The 26,956-nt window shown below is 39.0% G+C and overlaps 1 protein-coding gene across 1 annotated transcript in view; it reads right to left on the minus strand.

Moving 5' to 3' along the window:
* The window catches only part of LOC149215042 (beta-galactosidase 8-like), a 94,568-nt gene that overhangs the window by 30,911 nt on the left and 36,701 nt on the right, over nt 1-26,956 (minus strand). Inside the window, exons 7-12 of the mRNA XM_089392499.1 lie at nt 25,180-25,285; nt 24,911-24,995; nt 24,594-24,712; nt 24,124-24,288; nt 14,299-14,480; nt 512-621 (exon numbers count right to left, since the gene is read on the minus strand). Of these exons, the coding sequence (XP_089248625.1) occupies nt 512-621; nt 14,299-14,480; nt 24,124-24,288; nt 24,594-24,712; nt 24,911-24,995; nt 25,180-25,285 (767 nt within the window). The remainder of the gene's footprint in view (nt 1-511; nt 622-14,298; nt 14,481-24,123; nt 24,289-24,593; nt 24,713-24,910; nt 24,996-25,179; nt 25,286-26,956) is intronic.

Genomic DNA, 26,956 nt, shown 5'->3' on the forward strand with positions numbered 1-26,956 from the left:
TCTATATGTAGGAAAAATGTTATCCAGTTATCCTGAATCTGGTGTAGAAGTAATTAACTCTACCTTGTTTCTGTAGTATTATATTATGTCAATATTGTGATTATCAATAAAAATATAATGTGAAATTCTTTTATTATTTCTGAGCATTCGAGCTGCAACCATCCCGAGAAAGAATGCCTAAATAGAGTGTAGAATCCATTTCACAGTCTCAAATTCAATATCTGGTTTTGAATCTCAACAACAATACCAGTACCTGAGAGCACTTTAAATTGTAAAAAACTAATATAGTCTACAGGTAAAGATCGTAAGACATGTTTAGGATATTGGGATAGCTATTTTTGATCTCCTGTAATTGTAGCTCTGAGTTTCTAATATCAAAATAACTTGACTACCGGATACTTGAGAAAGGAGAAGTCTATATTGCTTACGATATTTTGCTTAGGAAGGACAGCATGATATGCTATATTTGCAACTTTAATGCAATAGTTCGTTATCAGGGTTTGAGAGTTACCCACAAATACACCGTTGATGAATATGCAAATAGCATGACCTCGCGATTCAATGTGAAGCACTGGTCGAACATTACTTCTCAGAAATGGTTCATCGTTGCCAACATCAATACTGCAACCCAAAAAGTTCAAATGCCACAGTCAATTTAATAAATGTTTCGCACTCCGATCCCAAACAACAAAGGTGCATCTTACATGCACTAAATTTTATTCTAGTAAGAAAGGTACAATTTAACAAGAAGAATTTAGATAAAACGTAATTGAAATATTAGAAAAATATTGACATAGTTTACATATGTATGGTCAAGTGCTGATACCATAAGCACTAAGAGTTAACTCCTTCATTGTTAGATTTTCATATCGATATATTTATCAACCGCTACTAGCTAGTCAATTAAATGCACATGTATTTCACAGCAAGCTATTACTCCATAAATTACCAGAGATGATTAGTGATGCAAGATACTAGAAAAGACCAATAGCATATGATACTTTATAAATATATATTCTTAAAAAAAGGTCTTTGAACAAAAAATTGTGTCATACAACATCATGTATACCCTAAGGTAAATCCAAATGGAAACAATGATTGTTCTTGTCAAAGTGACATGAATCAAATAACATTTAGGAAATACTTAGTATCTTAGGACTGCAATGCCTTAGGATTTGATTCTCTAAACCTGCAAATCAACACACACATGAACAACAGTTGGGCTGCTGAACAGGAAAACATTGGAGCAAGGGCTACGGAGGGGACAACATTGTCTCAAATCATAGGAAGCCAATCAAAGTCCAATGGAAGCCATAACCAAAAGCAAAGTCTCTTGTTTCATGACAATTCAAATAGCAAGATAGAAAACTTGTAGAACAACTTTGGACAAAGCATCCCAGAAGTTTCTTTGGAAGGATAGTGCCATTTTGGCTGCACCGAAGTCTCTAGTCTACCCTCCTTAATGACCATTCATGCAAAACTAGTACAAACCAGTACCCTGCAGGTTTCATCACAACTTCACATGCTTCATCCTAACCCTATGTATTCCAGTAGATATTTTGTTTCATTCAAAGCATGCCACAATGAGAAGAACCCTCTGTTTCATATGCCTCTCACTGTTGCCTTATAAGATCCCTATTTGCCTTTTCTCAATGCTGCACTACATTCCCAAAGAAAGTGAACTGAACCCCAATCATCCAACTACTTTGGGAGATCTCAAATTCATCCCTGACGAGTTATGACATATAGGGAAGAAATCGATGGTCTTGGGGCCAAATTATCGATCTAGGACACTCATCTTTCACAAACGAAGAGAACAATTGAGGTCTGGGTTATCGAAGAATATTCATGCACAACTAGTCATATCAAGACAAAGGGGGTTAACATAATCAAAAGGACAACAAAATACGATCTTATTGTAAAAATTTCTCATTTCCCACCCCGGTTTTCAGTTTCACCTTATTTCTCCAAAATAGTTAAATGCCCTTTCCCATATCCATACATTTAACAACTGAAAAATAAATTTTGCTGAAAACACAAATTCTGAAAATTTTACAGAATGCTGGAAAATGCAGAAATATAAAAATCAGCACATATAAACAACCATTCAACACATTTAAACACAGTGATTTTTGGTCAAGGTGACCCTGGAAAAACCCCCTACAACTCTTGGGGAAAACCAGTTCGAGAGCTCTTTCTTATTTCTGGAAAATGCTTTTTACAGTGAGAAATATTCAGCAAAAAATCAGCAAGCAAATTTTACAACTTATCTCGTTTTCCGTGCCTCACAGCGAACTGGAAAACTTGCCAACAACAAAACAGAACAGCAATAAATGTTGTACGGCCTCCTAGAAAAGTGTGCAAGCTGCCATTAAATACGTTGTACGGATTTCCTCGATTTGCGTGCAAAAAAACTAGCAATCCAGCGATACGGATTTGTCTCGATTTGTGTGCCAAGGTACATCCACTTGCTGTACGGATTTCTGCTCCTCGATTTCTGTGCACTTGCTGTACGGATTTCTGCTCCTCGATTTCTGTGCACTTGTTGTACGGATTTCTAGAAAATCGTGCCCAATATCTGCCTTTCACTGTGTGCTCACTCAGTTGTACGGATTTGCTAAAATGTTGCCTTGGAATGTGTGCCAAGCTGCTGCCTCCTTCTCCTCCCTGTCCAGAAATATCCCTTGCTCTCTTGCTCTCTCTCTCTCAATCTGCTCATGAAAGAATGAATGACCATTTCCTCATTTTCCTCCCTTAATCTAACCCTAAGTGACTTTTGGGTAATCCATAAATCCAATGGCTGAAATAGATTGAGATCTAGGGTTAAGATTAAATGCTCATTTAAATCTCACTTTCTATTTTTTAATTCACCCCACTTTAATAAAGACCCACTTAGTCATTTATTTCCAAAGTCACTTTTCCTTTTTAATTTTACATTGACTTTATTAAAGTCACTTTAAAATTAAACTTTAGTAACTTTATCACTTAAAGTCACGTTTAAATTAGATTTGACTTTATAAAAATTATAAAGTCACTTTAGGAGAAAAAATTAAATTCTTTTGGACACTTTTCCCTAGGCCAAAGATCAAAGCCTTAGGGAACCACCTGTCCTCCGGTACCAAATTTCAACACTCCCTCTTACCAAGGAAGGTTTTCCTCACCACACCCATCTTGTCTCTGAAGTAGTCATGCTTGCCCCGTGATAAGGCTTTGGTAAGAATATCTGCAACCTGCTCATCAGTGGGAATATACTCAAGCTTCACAACGCCCTTCTGAACACAGTGTCTAATGAAATGATATTTGATCCCGATATGCTTTGACCTGTCATGAAATACTGGATTCTCCGTGAGTTTAATGCAACTCTGATTATCACAGTAAATCATTGAAGGTCTCAACGGCTGACCAAATAAGCCAAACAACATCTTGCGAAGCCAGATGGCCTCACAACTAGCTAGACTGGCTGCCATATATTCTACTTCCGCTGAATTCAATGCTACTGACTGCTGCTTCCGGCTGAACCATGACACTACTGCTGAACCCAACCCAAAACAACACCTTGAAGTGCTCTTCCTATTAGAAGCACAACCTGCCCAATTAGAATCAGTATAACTTGTCAGTCTCACTCCATCCCCCTACCTGTAGTCCAGACCATAATCCACTGTCCCTTGCAAGTACCGCAAAATGTGTTTTGCAGCCACCCAATGAACCTTCCTAGTCTCACACATAAACTTACTCATCGTGTTCACTGCAAAACAAATATCTGGTCTAGTGTTGACCAAATACATCAAGGAACCAATCAGCTGCCTGTACAATGTGGGATCCACCAACTCGGAATCCGAAGCATGAAGCTTCTTCCAGTTGGTAATCATCGGTGTCGACATGGGTTTACAATCCTCCATGTGGAATTTGCCAAGGATGTCCACAATATACTTCCCCTGCCCCAGGAAGAAATGCCCCTCTTCCTGCCACACCTCCAAACCCAAAAAGTAATGCATCAAGCCAATGTCCTTCATCTCAAACTTCGCCGCAAGATCTCTCTTGCAGTGCTCTATGAGTCTCTCTGCACCTGTAATGACCAAGTCATCCACATACAGCACCAGAATGAGAGGCTCCTCACCTATCACAATAAAGTAAAGGTTCGGATCTGCCTCACTCTTTGTGAAACCCATCCCCTGCAAGTATGTATCTATCCTGGAGTACCAAGCTCTGGGAGCTTGCTTCAGGCCATAAAGGGCCTTCTTCAGTCTGCACACATGGGACTCCTTTCCATGCACCTCAAAGTCCTGTGGCTGCTCAATGTACACCTCCTCCTGTATGAAGCCATTGAGAAATGCAGTCTTCACATCCATCTGGTGGATCTTCCAACCCATCTCTGCTGCTATCGATATAATGGAGCGGATCGAAGTATATCGAGCCACGGGAGCAAAGGTCTCCCCATAATCAACTCCCTCTACCTGGGAGAACCCTCTAGCCACAAACCTCGCTTTGAATTTCTTAATTCTACCATCTGCAGCATGCTTTACCTTGTAAAGCCATCTGGAAGTAACCACGGATTTGCCCTCAGGCCTCGACACCACCTCCCAAACATCATTCTTCATGATAGAAGAATACTCCTCCTGCATGGGCTCTCTCCAGACCTGCTGGCTAGTTGCCTCCTCATAGCTAGAAGGCTCAAAGTCAAGGATGCTGGTAACCATTGCCATATAGCTACAAAACCTCTCAGGTGGTCTACTCTCTATGACCGACCTCTTAGGCTCAACAATAGATGTGGCATCTCTCAAGGTGTACTAAAGCCACTTGGGCTTCTTCTTCCCTGAGCGCACTTCTCCCATAGGAGAATGAAACTCCTCCTCATCATCATCATCAGGAGCCTGAACTCCTGACTGTCTGTCTGTTGTCCTCCTACCTGCACCTGAACCTGTAGAAGCTGAGGTATCATGTGAACTGTCCATCAGTGGACTCCCTAGTGAACTGCTCTGCACGCTGCCCGGAGCACCACCCCTCTGGCTCGGCGAGCCACTGCTCACTGACAGACCTGACATCCTCATAGATGTACATCCGGATCCTCCTGATCCCTGCCCACTGGATCCCTGCGACTGACTCAACTGCTGCTGAGGGTCTCGCTGATCCAGATACTCTAACTCCTGTGACCTCCTAAAGGCCATGTCCTCCTTGAACTTCACATCCCTTCTGACAACAACTTTCCTCTGTGCAGGAATGTATATCCGAAAGGCCTTTGAGGTCTCACTGTAGCCCACAAAGATACCCTTCTCTACGGTGGGCTCTAGTTTGGTCCTCTTCTCCTTGGGTATGTAGGAGTATGTAATGCATCCAAAGATACGAAGATGACCAATATCAGGCTTCTTCCCAGAAAAAGCCTCCTCCGGATTCATGTGCCCCAAGGCATGATGCGGACTCCTGTTCTGCAAATAAACAGCTGTGTTGCAGGCCTCTGCCCACAAGAACAATGGCAACCCTTGATCATATAACATGGCTTTGGCAGCCCCTATGATGGATCTGTTCTTCCTCTCCGCAACCCCGTTCTGCTGGGGGTTGTAAGGAACAGTGAACTCCCTCCTAATGCCTGCCTCCGCACAATAGTCAACAAACTCTCCAAGGGTGTACTCTCCCCCATTGTCCGACCTCAGGGACTTGATCTTCCGACATGTCTATGTCTCCACAAGAGCTCTGAACTCCTGAAACTGCTTGAAGACCTCACTCTTGGTCTTCAAGAAATAAATCCAAGTCCTCTTGGAGTGATCATCAATGAATAAAACATAGTACTCATATCCACTCAAGAAAACATGAGACATCCGACCGCTCACATCAGAATGAATCAAATCAAGTATCCCAATCGCTCTGCTGTCACTGCTGGGAAAAGGGGATTTGGAAAACTTGCCCATCGCACATCCTCTGCAAGTATCAAAGTGATCAGTACTGAAATCTGGCACACCTGTAGTGATCTCCCGCAATGTCCTCAAGGCTCCATGATACATATGCCCCATCTTGCGGTGCCAAATCTCACACAGCTCAAAACTGCTAGCTCTGCTGTCGGTACTACTGCTCAATGCCAAAAGGGACTGGAATGCAAACTTGTACACCTTTGCATGGCGTACACCTATCACTCTCGCTGAATCAGCTGGAGTGCCCCTGGGATACATCAACACCTGTCCTCCCCTGAATAGTACCTCATATCCTCTGTCGTCCAAAGCTGAGACGGATATGAGGTTCTTCCTCATCCCTGGCACATAAAGAACATCTGACACCTTCAAGGGAGGTTTGGACTCCCTCTGAAATGTCAGTGTCCCCACCCCGACTGCTCTAACAACTCTGTCATCACCGAGTACTACCTCTATATCAGTGCCACTCTCTGAAAGCTCTGAGAAGTACTCACGGACTCTTGTCATGTGACGTGAAGCCCCACTATCCACATACCAGATACCCGAAGATGCTCCGCTAATCAAGGGAAAAGCATGCTCCCTCTGAACCTGTGGCAGGTGATCGTGCACTAGAGGACTTACACGCAGTGAACGCAAACTCCCGGTCAAAACGATTTGTAAAGTCCTCAACCTCTGTTGAAGCTGCCATGCTCTGGTTCTTCCCCTTCTTCTTCTTCTTCTTCGGACACACAACTGCATAGTGTCCCATCTTTTGACAATTCCAACACTTCACCTTGGAATAGTCCTTCTGTGTGTTATTCTGTTTACCTTTACCTTTGCCTTTGCCCCCACCATTGCTTGTGGAAGCCTGCCTCTCCCTTTGCCTTTCTTGCCTCCTGCCACCAGTGCTACATCCTCATCCTGCTCAACTAGCTTGGCTGCCCCAAGCTGACTTTTCCTGATCTCTGTCTGAATGCAATCATCCCAAAACCTCTCCCATGTTGGAAGGGTCTCACGTGCACAAACCCCATCAGCAAAGTTCATCCATGAACAGGGGAGGTCATTCACTGCAATCCGCACCAACACAGTGGGTGGAATGACCTCTCCAACTGCTGCCAACTCATCTCTCACATTAGTAATCTTTGTGAGATATCCAGCTACACTATCATTACCCATCTTAATAGTCTTCAGCTTCTCCTTCAGGACCATTTTCCGATTCTCATTGGTACTCTGGTAGAGATTGGACAATGTTGTCCACATCTCATGGGCATTTCTATTTCCTCTAACATGAGGAATGCAATGGTCATTGACTCCGTCTAGAATCAGTCTCTTACCCTTGTTCTTTCTATTATGCTCAACCAACTGAGTAGCATCAATAGGCACAACGACGGGGTTCTGTGTGGTATGCACCATGATGTCCCAGACTTCTGCCTCCTCGAAGATACTCTGCATTCTCTCCTTCCAAACGCTGTAATTGCTATGCCCATCCAACCTATCCTCCACCCTCAATCCCAATGACATCCTGCTGTCCTAAAACTGAAAAATAGCACTGCTGTAGTAAAGATAAAATTGTTGTTTGTGAAAAATCAGCTTGCTGGAATTTTCAAAGTGAAAAATCAGCAGGCTGTAATTTTCCTCGTTGCTGTCCCAAACTGCACTTCAACAGTCAAGCTCTGATACGATGTAAAAATTTCTCATTTCCCACCCCGGTTTTCAGTTTCACCTTATTTCTCCAAAACAGTTAAATGCCCTTTCCCGTATCCATACATTTAACAACTGAAAAATAAATTTTGCTGAAAACACAAATTCTGGAAATTTTACAGAATGCTGGAAAGTGCAGAAATATAAAAATCAGCACATATAAACAACCATTCAACACATTTAAACACAGTGATTTTTGGTCAAGGTGACCCTGGAAAAACCCCCTACAACTCTTGGGGAAAACCAGTTCAAGAGCTCTTTCTTATTTCTGGAAAATGCTTTTTACAGCAAGAAATCAGCAAGCGAATTTTACAACTAATCTCGTTTTCCTTGCCTCACAGCCAACTAGAAAAATTGCCAACAGCAAAACAGAACAGCAATAAATGTTGTACGGCCTCCTAGAAAAGCGTGCAAGCTGCCATTAAATACGCTGTACGGATTTCCTCAATTTGCGTGCAGAAAAAACCAGCAATCCAGCTGTACGGATTTGCCTCAATTTGCGTGCCAAGGTACAACCACTTGCTGTACGGATTTCTGCTCCTCGATTTCTGTGCACTTGTTGTACGGATTTCTAGAAAATCGTGCCCAATATCTGCCTTTCACTATGTGCTCACTCAACTGTATGGATTTGCTAAAATGCTGCCTTGGAATGTGTGCCAAGCTGCTGCCTCCTTCTCCTCCCTGTCCAGAAATCTCCCTTGCTCTCTTGCTCTCTCTCTCTCAATCTGCTCATGAAAGAATGAATGACCTTTTCCTCCTTTTCCTCCCTTAATCTAACCCTAAGTGACTTTTGGGTAATCCCTAAATCCAATGGCTGAAATAGATTGAGATCTAGGGCTGAGATTAAATGCTCATTTAAATCTCACTTTCTATTTTTTAATTCACCCCACTTTAATAAAGACCCACTTAGTCATTTATTTCCAAAGTCACTTTTCATTTTTAATTTTACATTGACTTTATTAAAGTCACTTTAAAATTAGACTTTAGTAACTTTATTACTTAAAGTCACTTTTAAATTAGATTTGACTTTATAAAAATTATAAAGTCACTTTAGGAGAAAAAATTAAATTCTTTTGGACACTTTTCCCTAGGCCAAAGATCAAAGCCTTAGGGAACCACCTGTCCTCCGGTACCAAATTTCAACACTTATAATTTGTAAGAGCAGGCCAAAAGAAACTCATTGATGTTTGTGGCATCCTCAATCCTCATCCTGCTAGAGATAAACTCATTGAAGCCTCTACCCCCTTGGAAGCAAACAATTGAATCAAGAACCTCAAGACCAAGTCCCCAACACCAAAGATATGCTATCCACACACCTAAGTAGTCCTTATAAAAGCAATAGAGATAGGATATTTGTTTTGTAATGTGTTCAATCTAGCAAACTATTTATTTCGACATGTATTTTACTTCAAAACTATGTATTGCTTCTTGTTAATGGGGTTAGATGAGGAAAAGTTCAGCCAAATTTAGCAGGTGCACTAAATTTGGCAGAGGGACCCACAAGTGGGGCCAAGGCGCAAATGTCACTTTTTCTATTATTCCTTGACTTAGGAAAATTTGAATTTTCCCATAGTAAAAAATTAGAGCAATCTCAACGATCCAAGGAGATTTAATCTCAGCCCTTCATGGCAGTAGTGGGCCTAGGTCAACTTCTAAGAGAGAAAAAGGGCGCAGACCTGGTCATTATGCACTAGAGAGCTTGGTGTTCTGGTCAACAAAGGGGAAGAGAGTTTTGTTCAACGACTAGGGCTTTAGAACAATGAGATAGAGGGAGAAAGAGCCGATTTAGCCTCAAATCACTTCCATCGAACGCAAACTTCTTCCAGAGGGGCCAAATTCAATGCACATAAGGGGTTGTACAGGTTGTATGAATTCGTACAGGGTGCAGAAGAGAGGTTGAGTTGGTGAGAAGTGCGCAGATCATTAGCGCAGAGGGTTAGCTGGGTGAAGGGAAGTTTTCCCTCACATTTGTAATCCTTTTTCTGAATATTTGCAAAACAAAATAATAAAAACACCAAGATTGCAGGATTCCCCAATTGGGGTTCCTGGGTAAATTTCTTGTGTATGGTTTTCTGGCATGTTTGTCTTCATTTCTTCCTTATTTCTACTATAAAATAGTATACTCAATATATTTGTGGGTTAAAGTTTGAGTTCAGTTTTATGCTCTTTACTTAATAAAATCCATAGATTAGATTGTTAAGTTTTAAGAAATCTAAAATGCTATCAAAGCCATGTCTTTGATTAAAGACCATCACCCGTGCTTCGACCTCAAGAACATGTTTAAGGCATAGTACAATTGAAGCATTATGCTTCGATTTCTAGCAATGCGACCTAGTTTTGAGTCTTGACCCACAAAGCGCATATTTTCCAGCTAGGCCAATGCACTAGAGTTTTTGAAGAGTTCAAATAGTAGAATGTCTTACCAGGGTTTGATACCAGAGCACAATTTGGAGGGAGCAACAAATTTTTGCTCATGGAAGGAGAGGATTACTATGGTGCTAAAGGAGCAGGGTGTGAAGGAGTATGTGGAGAACCCACCAGTCACACCAACTAACCCCTTGCAGTTGGCTCAACATAATAAGAATGATGCCAGAGCGAGAAGGATCATTCTTGAGGCAGTCAGATACCATATTGTGCCACATCTTTCCAGCAAGAAGAGTACCAAAGAAATGTGGACAACCATTTTGAACTTCTACCAGAGCTCAACTGAGACCAAAAAACTCATGCTCGAGGACAAACTAAGAAACATCTGGATGGGAAAATCTGAGCCCATAGTCTCTTATCTCACTAGGTTCACCCAGGTGAAGGACGAGTTGCCCAATGTAGCGGAGACAGTACTTGAAGCAAATATGGTGATTCTTGCGCTATTAGGGCTTCACAAATTGTGGGACGCATTGAGTGATAGAGAGAAGTTTCCAGACTGCGAGCGATTTTGGGGTGACTGTGTTCAGGAGGAGATTCAGAGGCAGGCTAGATCTATAGCTCATGTTAAGCATGAGGACAAGGAGAACTTTTCCCTAGCTAGCAAAGGGGGTAAGGCTAAAGGCAAGAAGAGCACAGGAGGGGTCGAGTCCAACTCCAAAGGTAAGAAAGAGAAGAAATATCAAGATAAAATGCTTCTAGTGTCATCAGTTTGGGCACTACGCTGCCATGTGTCCTTAGAGGAAGAAAGGATCCAAGAATGACCAAGTGGCAACATCAGCAAAGTTGGACGAGTTCAGTTCCAAGTTTGAGAAGTTCTTGCTCATAACTTGCATGGCAAGTGTTATCTGCTAAGTTGTACCTAGCAAAAGCTGAAGACCCCATGGCCCAATGTACAAGGCATTAATCAATTTTTTTGAAAGTCAAAAGTCAACAAGGCACCTATGCCTGGTTTCTCTCTCCTCCCTCTACCTTCTTTCTCTCTAATTTTGTACCCTTGCAGGAGAATTATATTAAATGTCGTTGGCCTAATGAATTTTGTAATAGGCTTAGGCGACTTGGGACCTAGTTATCAAGTGAGTCCGCTCTAGAGTATTTTTTTCACTTAGCTAATTATTCTTGCTTTTCAGCAATGAATAATTTGTTGGGTTTTTCACTCATACACTCACAAAGCTAGAGCCTGGTTTGAAAACTAGGTCTTGTGTTCGCCCTAATGCCTAGAGTCAATGTAAATTACCATGTTAGGTCATATCTAAAGTGTCGTGGAATTTGACTAGGTTTTTATAAGATTTTTTAAATTATTAAAAATTCCCGCAAGACGGCGTATAAGTACTCAAAATTCATGCTCTCCATCCCAACATTCTCGTAAGGTACACTTTGGGGGTCAAAAGATCAATAACACCCCATGAAAAATCACTTTTCCTAGGTTAGTGACAAAAAGGTGACAAAAAATTAAAAAAAAATTGATAATGGGAGACATGTTAATTATGTTTTCCAAGTCAAGGGAACAAAGAAAATGACTTGGAAATTAAAGTGAAGTCAAGGATCAGTCCTTTGCTAAGTTGGAGGCCACATTGGAGGGTTGAGTTCATCGCCAAGTAGGGCCCGAGTTAAGTGCCAATTAAGAGGTTCACTGGCCCATCAACAAGCCAAGTTCCTTTTTGAGATATATCCATATTTGGAGGATCAATTATTTGTGGATGGCTTTAGTTTTTAGCGGAGTTTGTTTCCGCCTTTAGCTCCACTTGTCTAAATGAGTTTATAGCCAACAAAGAGCCAACTCCTACACTTGTGAATACCAGCGAACTAAGCTCTTATGAGTTTGATAGTTGTTTGATGATAAGAATAACATAATAATACAAGAATAAGCTAAGAAGTAAGAAAAAGTAAAAAGATCACAAACAATTATCAAGCTAAAGAGAAATCATTATATTCATTGCCCTATAGGTTTCTCAACATGGAAGAGGGCAGCAATGAGCTGAGCATGAAGGAGGCCGAGTTAGAAGGCTACAGGTCGTAGGGGTCGCAGGAACACAAGGGCCATAGGGCCTGATTTCTGATAGAGTTGACCAAGGTTGACTAGTACGAGTTTGACTGGTAATTAACTTGGATTATTGGTACAAATTTCTAGACAAATTGTTGATTGTAGACCTTGCCTGAGAATAATTTCTCCTAAAAAAAAGTTGTTAGGTTTTCTCCCAAGGTTGGGTTTCCCAGGGTTAAAATATTGTCTCTATTGTGCATGGTTGTTTTTCTATTTTTGTTAAATTTATTGTTTCCACTACATTTACAGTTGATATTTTCTATGTATAATTACTCAATGATACTAGTGGCCTGAGATAAATTGATTGAAAATCATTAAGTAGTAATTATCACATCAGAAAATCATTTTCTACTACCCACTTTGTAGAAAATTCAACAGACATCACCGTTGGAGATTGTTTAGCTCATACGTGTGGGTTAAAAGATGCTTGTTTTTATGTTTTATCATTGAGTTAGCTATCTTTGGGGGTCAGCATGTGCTCTATTCAACTTGTAATCTTGTTTTATATTATTTTTAAGGATTTTAGTCTATTTTTGGACTAATTGACATGGTTGCCCTCATATAGGTAGAGGGAAATTGATTTAGCCTTGGGTCATTGTCACACACTCTTGGAGAGTAGTGCACACTAGCTTGTCTCTTTTCTCTTGCTTGCTATGGAGCATTAAATGAGCAAATTGTCTTGGGGAGGATATTGTGATTGGATGGTTCTTTCTCTTGAATGATGAATAGTGATTCTATGATGATTTGTGCTAATTTATTACAAGTATCTTCTTTCATCTTATACTTGTTTTAGAATTAGGGTTTAAATGAAATTTCCACCAAAGAGTTGTTGAATTTTCTGTTGCTCTAACAACTTCTTTGTCATAAAGTTTCTATTGAGGAACCTAAGTGTAGCTTTCTCCCATATATCTCCAAGAAAATTGAAAGAAGCTAGGGTTTGAGGAATTGAGAAACCTACGTGTAGCTTTCTCTCTCCCTCCTTTAAATCGCTTCCATCAGTCATCTTCCATAGACTTTACCGTTAGACTCCATTTGCCCTTGATTGAGAAAGGAATTAGTCCATTATCTTGTGTCATTTCTATAAAATGAAAAAATAAAACCCTAAATTTTCCTTTCTTGCATTTTCTAGGGTAACTTAGGGATAGGTTACAACAAAATCTACATTTTTTAGTATTATTTACCTGGACCTTGTAGTCCTAGGGTTATACTTTGTATGCATCTGATAGGGAAAGTAAAATATTATTTTACATGCATTTTTTAGCCATTAACTAGTGCTGCCATCTAGGTTTTTTATTGTTGCTTTATTTGTCTTTGACCATTGAAAATTGTTGTAATTTATTTCCCATTTTATCTCTGAATAGCTCTTATTTTCACTTCTATTATAAATTTTGAGCTATTTTGTTTTTGCTGTTATAAATATTTGCATTCTGTGATTGTGTTGATTGAAATTTGAAACATACTTTATAGCAACAAAGTGTATTTTATCGATGACTTGTGTTTAGGAACATATTTGAGACTCTCCAAGACTTACTAAGCCCTCAATATTTAGACATAGGGTCATTTGAAATTATCTTGAAATTACATCTTATTTCACCTATATCCATAATTATTGAACATTTATCCTTGGGTGAATTAGATAGTAGAACCCTTAGGGGGTATTTGGCCTAAAACCACTTATGTTATCTAATCCTGAGATCTACTAAGGAAGCCTCCCATTTGGGGATTACATCCAACCAAAGAATAGCAGGAGAGTAGTTGCTAAAGTGACAGTCGTGACTAATCTCATTGTTGCTCTTGATCTAGATTGGTTAGTGAAACTTTACACTAAGGTGTGAGATTTTGCAGTAACAATGACATTAACAAAAAGTAAAATAGGTCCATATATGAGTGGCCAAGAGCAACGTACAAAAACCCTTCAGTGACATCTATTCAATATCAAAGTTACAAAGTATTAACAAAACATATCAAAGATTGGATAATGGTAATAAACTTGCACCTTTTAATCCTTTAGGTATAAAATGTATAAACTATGTACCATATAAATCATAGTTACATAACTACAAAATTAACATGATATAAACACTAAACACGTTAATTTTCGAAAAGCCTTGAAATTCCACCCACGTGCTATAGAAGGCTTATCTTCTTGACAAGATACATGTAATAACTTTAATAGGATGAAAGGAATAAACTATAATTTTAGTGTCTTTCAAACAAATGGCAGCTACTTGATCACAAGAACAATTGTCATACCTGACCGTGTACCATAGGTAATCTGATAAGTCCTTAGTTGTATTGATATGTTCCAAAAGGTCTGCTGCCTGAAAATAATCATTTCCCGAAACTCCAATCTGCTCCTTGAACGATTCCCACCTTTCACCCTCATAAAGTTCCCCAGTTGGTAGCATTTCCATAATGTTCGATTGAGAACTTACCTGTTATGAACAGGTCAATGGTTAGCATAGAATGCCATCCAATAGACAATACAGTAAAATTGATATGAATATTTTACCTTCCGCAGAGATGAAAAGCTGCAAGAATGTTGTGGCATTGTGCAATTTAAAAGATATGTGCAAAAATGATCTCGTATTGTTAGTATGGATGCTATTTGTTTCACAACTTGTATAGCATATAGAGGATTATACAAAATAGCAAAACCCATTATGACCCTATAACCAAGTCTACTTTTTTTATTGTTACCCAATATAAATTTGTTTTCAACCAGCAGGATCGAATTGAAACTACTTGTGCATGTGAACTTGATTCCCCTTTCTACATGTATTTTCAACAAAGAAACAGTACAATATGCAAATTTAGTTTCTAACTTATATATCTATGAAGTTATGTAAATTACTTAAATGTATTAAACTAGTTAAATATAAGTGATTGGAGACTTCCACAGTTATTTATATTGTTGTTGGAGATTTCCGGAATAGAACTGTGTAATATTTGATCCGTCTAACGTTTCGGATGGTAACTCCATCCATCAGCAGGAACTAGAGAGCCTTGTGAGTAAATGAGTGTTGTGAGCCTATTTATAGGAGAAAAGGAACCAGGTATCTGTTGGATTAACGGTCAAAAAAAATAATTAATAAGTCAAATTAGAAATTATTTAACCAAATTCACTTTTGACAATTAAATAATTAGAGTTACTTAAAAAAATTATGATTAAAAATTGATAATTAACCATTTTAAATTTGAAAAATTAATCATTTTTATTAATTGAAAAAAATATTAGAGAAAATTAGGAATTAATTAAAATAAAAATTATGAAAAAATTGAAAATAAGAATACAAATAAGAAGATGAAAATACAAAGTTTTACCATCGTTTTGCAAATGGCTTCCAGGTCACCAATACCATCTGGCATCTGGTGGACGATGCGGGTTCGCATGCAAAGACTTTTCATCAATTATCTACTCAGTGCTTCCCATTTTAGTCAGCTATTCAAAGCTTCACAAGATGCAAATCTTGCTGAGATAATCAAGGTGGCAGGTCTTTACCCTAGATTTGTGAATCAAGAACTGAAAGAGGACCTTCTACTGCCTGTTATTATGGGGGAATTGGAAGGCACCCTTAAATGGTTCAAGAAGGATAAAAGCCCTAGACCAAATGGTTGGTCGATTGAATTTTACCTTGCTTTCTTTGATATCTTGGGGAACGACCTCCTTCAAGTCTTTGAAGAATGTCGGATGGGGAGGCGTATGTATGATGCATTTAACTCTACTTTTATTGCTCTGATCCACAAACATTTAATGATTTTCGGCCTATTTCACTCTACAATTGCATCTATAAGATTATTGCCAAGATCATTGCTAATCGTCTAAAGCCCATATTATCTGAGTTCATATCCCCAGAGCAATTTGCATTTCTTGAACACAAGCAGATCCATGAAGCAGTCGACACTGCACAGGAGGTCCTTCATTCCATCAAATTAAGAGACTTAAAGGTATGATTCTCAAGATTGATCTGGCTAAGGCTTTTGATCGCACCAGCTGGTTCTACCTAAGGATGCTATTGACTCACTTGGGGTTTCCTTTACCTTTCATTCAATGGATTATGTGTTGTATTACTAATGTATCTTACAATGTCCTTATTAATGGCTCTGCATCATCTTTCTTTCATGCCGAGAGAGGTCTTAGACAAGGCTGCCCTCTCTCACCTCTCCTATTCTTATTGGTCATGGAAGGACTGAGTCGTCACATTACTACAGAAAAAAGACAGGGTAGACTGATGGGCATCAAGATCACAAATAATTGCATCCTTACCCACCTTCTATTCGTTGATGATATTCTCATTTTTCTGAATGGATCGATTAGGGACACATCTACTTTCTCCTCTGTTTTTCGATCATTCTGCTTTGCCACTGGCATGGACTGCAATCACCACAAATCCACATTATCTGCTATGGGATGCACTCCTAATGAAATTCTCTTTGCTCGACAACACTTCCCTTTTACCTTTCTTCCCTTTGAAGAAGGTCTCAAATATTTGGGATTTCGGCTAAAGCCTGCAAAATACAAGATTGCAGATTGGGTTTGGCTGGTGGCTAAAATCGAAAGGCAACTGAATATTTGGCACCATAAATGGCTATCCAGGGCAAGCAGACTTGTCCTCATCAAATCAGTTCTAGAAGCTACTCCGGTGTACTGGATGTCACTTGCTTGGATACCGAAAGGTATCCTTAGTAGAATACAATAGCTGTGTTGTAGATTCATTTGGAAGGGCAAACATGAATGGCACATATTTGCTTGGGCTAGATGGGATAATCTAGCTCTTCCCAAAAAATGGAGTGGTTGTGGTATGAAAAATCTAGATATATTTGCAAGTGCCCTGGCAACCAAATTGGGCTGGAATGTCCTCACCTCCAGGAATCTTTGGGCAGAGGTGGTCACCCAGAAGTATATCTCCCCTCTCCATCCCCTCGACTGGATCCGACTTCCCTCCTGGGACAGATCAAATATTTCAACGGTTTGGAGGGCTGTCCTAAACTCGCTTCTATATATCAAGGATGGATTGACTTGAAAGATTGGAAATGGCAATTTGGTTCACATTGGGTTGGACCCATGGACTGGATGTGGGAACACACATCAACTTCCCCAAGATCAGATTTACTATCTCTCAATTACAGGTTTCACTAGACTGGCCCATATTCCTGATCAGGGGAACACTAATATCTTCAGACAGACCTGGAAATATTCTGGCATTTTGGGCATCCCTCCCATCTGGCATGTAATCTGGCAATCATATACAAATTCACTTATGGAATCCCATGTCTGGATTACCGATGGGGATGATGAACTTATATGGGCTCACTCACTTAATGGAAAATACTCCCCAAAGTTTGGATATCTCCACATCTTTTTGGATCACAAACCACCTGTCACTGATTGGTGGTGGGTTGTACTCTGGAAATTGAAGGCGCCACCCAAAGCCAAATTATTCATGTGGTGCATTCTCTGGAATAAGGTTCCTACTGGGGATAATCTACAAAAGCGATCCTATCAAGGACCATCCTGGTGTGTTCTCTGCAAATAGGAACTGGAATCTGTTGACCATATTTTTCTTACTTGCCCTTTTACTATTTCTATCTAGCTTGAAGTAACTGCACTTCTTCAACTTCAAACTAGATGGCACAGGGTGGACATCTTGGAGGCCTAGCATCTGTGGTGGACGACTGCACAATCACACAGGATTCGAAACCTACCTATTTTGATCTGCTAGTGTATTTGGCTACAAAGGAACAAAATCATTTTCACTGACACCACCCCCCGATGGTAACATCTTATCTCTTTATATCATTGCATCCCGGTGGATGACCGTGTTCCCACAGTGCGCACCATCATTGCTGAGACTATTGACCGTAATACTCCATGGGCATACTTTGATGGCTCGGCGCAGCATCATGGCTGTGGCGGGGGCATCCTCCTACATATCACTAACAACCACTACTATAAGATCCAGATGGGTCTGGGGGACGGGACAAACAACTTTGTTGAACTCATTACTCTCTGTCATTTATTATTTTTTGCACTTGAGAAAGGATGTCATCGTTTACATATTTTTGGTGACTCACAGATTATCATAAATTGGTTTAATCATCAATCTACATGTCACACTCACACTCCGACATATTTTGGATGATACATTGATGCTGAAGACTCATTTTGACTATATCTCTTGTCATGATATATATAGGGAGTGCAAACAAATTTCTGATCAGCTATCCAAAGAAGCCTCGCACCAGCCACGGGGGATCTGGTTGATTAGGGAATAGTCTAATCAGGAATTCTACAGCTACTACCATCGGCCATATGAGGACGTGCAACAGAATGGGGCCAACAGGCCCTGATTTTATGTCATATATGGAGCTTTTTTGATGTATTTAATTTTTGTTATTGTACATTTCATGTCTATATATTTACAGAACATATCATATGTAATTATTTAAATAATCTCCCATGCTTGGGATATATTCCAGTGTTCCACAGGGACTCGCCCCCCCCCCCCCCAGGGGTCTAGTTTCCTCGCTCCCCCGCGCTCCGGGGACTTGGGGACGAGTAGGGGACGTTTCCCCACGCTCCCAAAATGGAGGAAACTCAAGGGGACGTGCCAGGGAAACGTTTCCCTTCCCTGAGGGGACGTTTCCCCACGCTCCCAAAAAAATGGCCTTGCTTATAGTTTATGATTTAATAGACCTAAAGTGGTACAAAACTACTCATGTTCTGTATGGGGATAACGTCTTGTGCTGTCTTTTGGTTTCAACAAGCGTTATTTTAGAGGGTCAGTATCATGGAAATTTGCTGGACCATATAGCACATACATGAATTTTCCCTTTTAAAACTTCTCCCTTTTTTCTCAAGTGATGGCTCGATTACAGTGGGGAGATAACTGGAGTGACAGGCAAAGAATATGAGACATTCAGTTCGTGTTTTTAATTTGCATGACATTTGACATACAAACTATGGAAGCAGCACCTATGTCATGTGGGAAATAATTGGGTGGACTATAGACTAACAAGCGTTTACTGCAAGCATGACAAAATACTATGGGCAGCAAGAAATCTCAGGAACTGTCGTTATATATGAATTTATACAGTTACAAAATTTACACAGAGCACAGTTGCTCAGCTTGAATTCTCAGGTCTGAAAATTATTTTCACCCCTGAAATACACTGCTAGTTTGAAGTTTGAACAGCATGGCATTGCTCTAATAAGGTAGACAAATTATCCATGCCATTGTTGGTCACCCAAGTTGGTTCGCAGATGGTCATCCTGCAATCAATGTCATTTGATAGTAAACTGTCAGAAACTCTTTCATGTGATCTTCTCATCTCTCCTGGAACTAAAACTCTTCTTTCAGCATATGGTGTACTGTCTATATTATATATAATATAACAAACTTTCTAGCTGTTGGATCCAATACAGTTGGACAACCCATTGTAGTTGCCCCTTCTGCTGCCAATGCAGTGTTCCTGATCTGTTCATTTATCTTTTCACAGAATTCAGTGGCTACCTTATCAAGCTGAAGCTCTCCCTCTGTCTGACCAAAATCTAAATTAGAATTTGACCAAGCTGAATTAGAATTTTAAATTTATTATTTTATATGATATTATAAATTTGGATAATGTCAAATGATATTCATATCAATGATCATGCTTTGCAGCTTTTCAATTCAAACCTGTTAAATTGGCAACTAGGGCCAAACTCCATGTGGGTCGGCTTATTTATGGCAGCTGATATTTTTATTGGATCCCTCTCATCGAGAGGTGTAGGATTGATCCAAAGATCATCAGATTCCGATAAGTATTTATGGAGATATGAATTTATTTTGTTTATGTAATTATAGTCAAGCCGACCAGCTCTTATGTAGGCTCTAGAAGCCCAACCGACGTGTCTATTCATCATCCTTATTTTGGTATAAATAGATGAGGATTTGATATCATTTGCACACACGTATTCTTGAGGTGATCTCCTCTCCACGTCTGGGTTTTTGGAGAAGGAGAGAACCAAGAGTATACGCTGGCCTAGTATGATGCCCTAGCCGCAGTATGGTGATCTAAGCAGCAAAGGGAGGCACTTATATGCAGTCTAAAGAAGCCCTAATCCGTTGACTAAAGGAGGCCCCAACCGCAGTAGAGAGAGGCCTAATCCACAGCAAGGAGGAGGGCCTAGTACGCAGTTAAGGGAGACATCTAAACAGGAGACCTAGCCGCTGTCATAATGAAGCTGTAGCTGCAGCCATAGCCGCAGTAAAGATATGCCCTAGTCGCAGGCTTATGAGGACACCTACACACAGAAAAGAGGAGACTTATAAGCAACATAAATAAGCCTCTATACGCTGTCTCAAAAGGCTCAATCTGCAGATGAGAGGAGGGCCAATATAGGCCCTAAATGAAGGCCTGTAGCCGCTGTCTATTGACCCTATACGCAGCCAGAAAGAAACTCTTTATCCGCAGTCAGAAAGAGGATCTATACAGGGTCCTAGAGGAGACCTGTTTACGCAGCAAGGAGATACATATGGGACCTTCCATCCGCTGTCTAAGAAAGCTCTAAAAGAGCCCTTGCCACAGGTCTGAAAGTCACCTAATATATACGCTGTCTGGTCACAATCTAAGAGGTTTATATGCAACAAGAAAAGGCACTCAAACACAGCAAAAAGGAGACCCAGATCCGCACCACAGAGAGGCATCTATTTAGGGTTTAACTGCTACCTCGGATGGGTACAAGGAGCAGAAGAACCCAAGCTAGTCTCATGGCAATACTTGTGATCTCAGATCTAAGGAAAGCATGACAAGAGGACGCAAGCATTTCTGTGAATGGTATCTTATCGTCTTGGCACAGTTAGTCTCACAGTATATGGATTTGCCTCCTTGCAATCTTGATATGTATATCAGTGATATCACAACAGCTCTGCTAATAGTCTCAGTACATATATATATGTGTGTATCTGTGCTCCTTCCTGGTTACAATATTGGTGAAAGTAAAGCCACAGTCCTAATCTCATTGACCATCACAATCTCGATGCAATGAGAGGGAGCAGTATCATAGTCTGCTCCATAAATCGTAAATCAAGTCTGTCTAAGAAGATCTCTCAGGAGAAGATTGGAAGACACTGCTGTTCAAGGATAAAGATGGCTGGGTACTGTGTGTAGACCTTACTTGCTGCTGGGCTAAGCCACTGGCCATAGCCAGCAGCATAGATTGTGTTAAGGGTTGCACAAATCAGTCTTGCAAGTATGGCAGTACTGAAACCTCAACTTGGATCATGACTAAATAAAGGAAGAGAACTGAAGTTTGATGCACCAGCTCATATAGCAGCGACAGCTAGTACTGCCAGCATTCTGGAAGATGTAGCATGATTGGATGCAGCATGGTTGGATGCAGTACGGTGATGGAATCACCTTGAAGAAATATGTCGTCACCTAAGTTTAGATCTGCAGTCCTTGTCATCAGATCTGCAACCTCATTATATCATCTTCATGATGAAGATCTCTTCTCTTATCTTGTCAAGTCAAAGTTTTGACTTCTGATGTATATGTACTCTCTCTCTCTCTCTCTCCTGAACTTTGAAGATAAAAGAAGATTTGATCAAAGGGTTTCCCCACACATTGTGGGGTTTGTCCCTGGCTCGCGCCATATCTTGTGTCCTCTTGTCTTGGCTTGTCTTCTGCATATTCTATTTATGTTCTATCTGCAGTTTATCGTAATGCTGATGTGATTGCTAACTGTGAAAATTTAAATAAATTGCTCTAGCATAGAACATACCTAATCTTAACAAAACCAAATTGTCATAGTGGACTCAATTAATAAATTATATTTTATATTTATAAATTTTTAAGACTCTGACGCTCCCCCACGTTTCCTAAAAAATGGTAGGGAGCTTTTGCATAGGCCGCTCCCGCGCCCCCTCGCTCCCTCGCCCCCTCGTCCCGGAACCTTGGTGGAACATTGATATATTCATTTTTGGATAGAACAGCACAGTCAGTGGCTTTGACCACTTTTACAGCATATGCTACTAGTATCTACAACATGTAATTTTCAAGCTATCAATGAAAATTACGATTTTTCCTCGGGGAAAAAAAGAATACAAATAAGAATTAATTAATAAAGAGATTTAGCTTAAAATTAATAATTAAATAATAATAATAAGAATAAGTTAAAATTGACCAAATTTTATATGAAATAAAAGATTACAAATGAATCGAAATACAAATTAATAAAATTAAAAAATAAAAAATTTAATAGTTAAAAAGTAGAAAATATAAATATTAATAATTAAATAATAAGATTTAAAAATTAAAGAAAAAATTATTTAAAATAAGAATTAAAGTACTAATTCAACCTAAAAAGAATTAATATAAAATAAGAATGAATTAAATAATAAGAATTTTTTTTTTAATTGGCCTTAATGAGAATTGTTTGAGATTGGGTATTGAACTGGTATCAACTCAACCGGTTTACTGGACGGTTCAGTGATAAAGCAGCCAATTCGCACATTGAATTGGCTGGTTTACTAAACTGCTCCCTGATCTGATTTGAAGGCCAAGTCAGTATCCTCCAAGGTCAACTGGGTCAACTCAACCAAGTCCGAGCTCGAGTAACCCGGTTTTTAAAATTCCGGCAATTTTATTTACACCATTATTGATATAGACTTATATATATTTTAATCTGTACGGATTGTATGGGCTTTTTGTCCTGTTATGATGGGTTAACAATCATTTATCCAATACAACATACATCATACAACACAATTTATAAAAAAGCCCAACATCTGGAAAAATCCGACCAGAACTTTAGGTCAATGGTAAATGCCATGGTTCAGGGTACATCATAAAATCCCTAATATGTGGCAGAATTTGAGCTCTATTTCATAGGTGAGAGTACATTGTTAAAAAAATTGAATGCATATTAAGGTCTATTTCATGGTTGGAAGCACGCCATAAAAGGCGATCATACAGCATAATCATTGTTGTTATGTTTATGGAGTCAAGCCTTAGAAAAACAAATCAAAGTTTCGCACAATTTCTTCACACCAAATGCTTAAATAAGTCTGCTATAAATTTGGAAAAAAGACTATAACGATAAAAAATTTAGGTTCAGAAAGCCCCAAGGAAGTAGACTGACAAGTTAAATAAGTCCATTTTTAAGTGCAATTCATATCATAGAATGGTATTCTCTGTACCGTGTATAATTATAGCTTCTACAAATGCAATACAGAAGAATAGAAGAAAAGCAAGCTTCCATAAGTATTCTTAATCAGTTACCAATTAGGATTGGCAATGGATTAAACCAGCTGTCAATTTTGGTTTTTCTATCATTGCTCAACTGAAGAGGGGAAATTAGAGTGTGATCCTGCAACAAAAATAACCATAAGAGGTGATATCCTACAACTCACACGCAATAGTTAGCTTATAAGAACTACATAGAATGATATAGTTCCTTTGCAGAAAACCATATCTTTTGGAAGAGTGTTCAAGGCTGTCAATCCTAATTGGCAATTGATGAAGGTAACCATCCACCAATGCTTATGGAAAAGTCTTTAAAAAATAGAGCACATGCAAACATGGATTTTGTACTAAAAATTAGCATCATCGATAAATGTTTTGGATTAGCAGTAACCAGACAAATAATGGAAATAAGTGTTGAGAAATCTCTCCAGTATGGGCTCAAAGCAGTTGATTGCCCCCCAGTCTGGAGTGCAGTTTGCAGGTCAAGCTAGTGCTAGAGTTTGGAGCCAGGTTCAAGTCCAGTAGGTTGAAAGAGCTATGTGATTATGTTAATAGACCAATTGGTCATCCAAGTAGAAATAAACCAAACCAAACAAGATTTCGTATAGAAATATTCTATTAGTTGTCATACTGAATGCAATTGAAACTAGCGATATTGAATTTTCCTCATTCACAATAAAATTCGCTTACATCTGAAATGTTTGATCAGAGAGGCTTATTCATTTCACGGGATTTTCATTTTCCACTTTATCATTTTTCTGTAGCTAACTGAAAGATGCATTGCCAGCATTAGTTGTTTAACCGTTAACGAGCTCAGACCAGATAAATGGAATGACAGCAGCACCTCACCTTTGCAGTATTGAATGCAACAGCCTTGCAATCAGGAAGTATGCTAATTGACCATGCGGGCAGGACATATGTTAAGTTTCGGAACTGGACAGTCACATCAGATTTAAAATCCATATTTGAAAGGAATGCTGCGCATTCTCCTTTCTTCGTTTCAAAAACATGTGCCTGTATGTCAATTACACCATCAAGGGCACCAAATCATGCCTTCGCATTCATTTCTATATCTTTTCGACGGAAAATATATACCTAAATACTAGATCTGTTACTTTTCATAAAAACAATACCTTACCGCCAATAATTTTCAAAATTTCTTAAAGCCCTCGTCAAATCTTTAATAGATGGTTGAGATGCCTATGCCTTTATTATGTAAATGAAAAGAATCAAAGTCCGAACTTGCTTTCTTTACATCTTGTATAGACTTATCCCTTTATTAAACGAATAGAATCAAAGGTTGGGCCTCCTTTACTTACCTCTTGTAATAAACCCAATGAGTAATAGCTGGGCTTTCCAAAAAGCAAAGCACGGCTACATAGCTTTATTGCCACATGTAAATCTTTAAGGTGGCCCCATTTACGTTGTCTGATAAAGCCTGAAAATAAAGGAAGGTCCTGTTAGTTCATTGATGTTATAACCTCTTCCATATCGCAGTTAGTTAATGATAATATGAATCGCGAATGTACTAGAAATTTTCCTAGGTCCATTGTCCCTTAAATTCATGCTGTCTTGTAAGAATAGGAAATTCTGTATTGGTAGAAGACAAAACTCAAAAATGGGTGCCATTACCAACCATATTCATCTATTGGTGCATCGTAATCATAACTTGGTATGACGAATGGCCCTCCAGATCGCCCAAATGTTGTTCCTCCATAATACTTTATTGCGAATTCACATGACAATCGTTAAAAAAGTGAAATTTTGAAAACATTTAGACTTCACTGAGATGATATGTCTTTTCATATTAGTTATTTCGTCGAGGATAACATGCACTAATAAATTATCGTAGCTATCTCAAGGAATGAATAGAAACCAATTTAGTATGTATAAATTGTTTCATACCATGTAATAATTTACGAATGTTCCTTGTGTTGCAAAAAATTGTGCAACAGCATATGCAATATCTTCTACTGGTCTTTGAGGTGACCTACCCCCAAATACTGAGAACCTGTGTGAGAAAATCATTTCACAAAATATTAAGCATGGACGTTCCCAAGATTCACTAGAAACAGTAGAAATCAAAAAATCATAATAAAGTATAAGATAATCAATTTGGCCATCATAGTTATCTTAAAGAGAGATTGCCAGCAAAAATAAAAAAAAGTTCAAGTTTAAATTCCTAATTTTCAACCCAACTGTGGTGCATTTTAACTCCAAAGTGAAGGCAGCATATCATTATTATTATCATTATAAATAGTAGAAATATATTGTAACTTGCATAGTTAAAATTATCATTATAAATAGTAGAAATATATTGTAATTTGCATAGTTAAAAGAATACTACTTAATTATATTAAGAATTAGTATTACCATCCTTGGTTTATCAACTTGGAGACCGCAATCGCAGGTCTGATGGAATATACAGATGGAATTGAATAGTGCATGGTTTTAGTCAATTTGCGACCATAGTTAAGAGGACGATAACCATGGTTTATTTTTATGATGTTGATTACACAATGTTCCTTGATAAGTTGCAATAAGAACAATTGGTTAGAATTTTGTTTTAGTTCCTGTGGTCTATTTTTATGGGTGGCAATTTTCATTTTAGTTTCAGGGATTTCAATGTTGTGCAAATCAGTGTTGCGAACGTCTCGATAACATTCTAATTTTATCTTGAAATCACGATTTTTTGGCTTAGCCGATATTTGCCAATTTTTACCAATATTTTGATGGTATCTTGATTTTGCCGATGTTTGTCGATTTTTACGATTTTTTTGGTTTTCCAGACTCTTGTCGATTTTATCCCGATGCCGATGTTCGCAACATTGGTGCAAATCTAGTAAGGCATTATTATACAAATTGGTGGTAAGTACTAAGAACTATAGGTGGCATTTACACGAATGGCATCTACAAGTAGCACAAAGCAATAGTATTGACATTTCTAGCGGATCAACTCAAAGGCCAAATGATGATGTGAAGGGTGCTACTAATGATAAAGATCTAGATATAGGCGATGATTTTAATGACATGTAGTTATTTGTTGTAGCATGATTTTTTTTTGGACTTTTCAAGCCATTTTTCAACTTGTTTCTGTCCAACTCCAATCGATCCTAGTTAATTAACCCTCGGTCAGTTTTGGTTTTGATAATGTTGCAAGATACTTGACAATCTTTTCAACTATGGTCTAAGAGGAGTTAGTTGGATTGAATGGTCAAAAGATACCATTACACAACATCTCTTTGTTGAGGGGGTATGGTAGGTAGTTTTTCCCAATCAGGGGAAAATGATCAGGAAGTAGGCATAGAATAGTTAGGCTACGTGAGCTAGTGCCTAGAAAACAATCCTTTCAATAAAGAGTAACAAGTTAGGGTAACTTTCAAGGAAAAAAGTTAGGGTAACTAAGCTTCGGCACCATTTGAACGTAGATGAGATGTGCAGTATTAAGGAGCTCATCTTCAAGCCATCCTTCATTGGCTCAAGATAGGGATAGATCAATGAAGGACATTTCAAACCCTTAGCTTTGAGAATATGTCAACAATCAAAACTCTGAACAAAATGCTTACCCAAAGAGACAACATTGAAAAAAATGTGTCACACAATATTTTCAAATTATTATCAAGCTTTTTATTAACTCGCCAAGATGCATTTTCATGATCACATGTGACTTTGAGGTGATTGA

Source organism: Pinus tabuliformis, chromosome 1_1 (assembly GCF_031772625.1).
Source record: "Pinus tabuliformis cultivar Carrire ecotype Pingquan chromosome 1_1, CPIR1, whole genome shotgun sequence".
NCBI lineage: Eukaryota > Viridiplantae > Streptophyta > Pinopsida > Pinales > Pinaceae > Pinus > Pinus tabuliformis.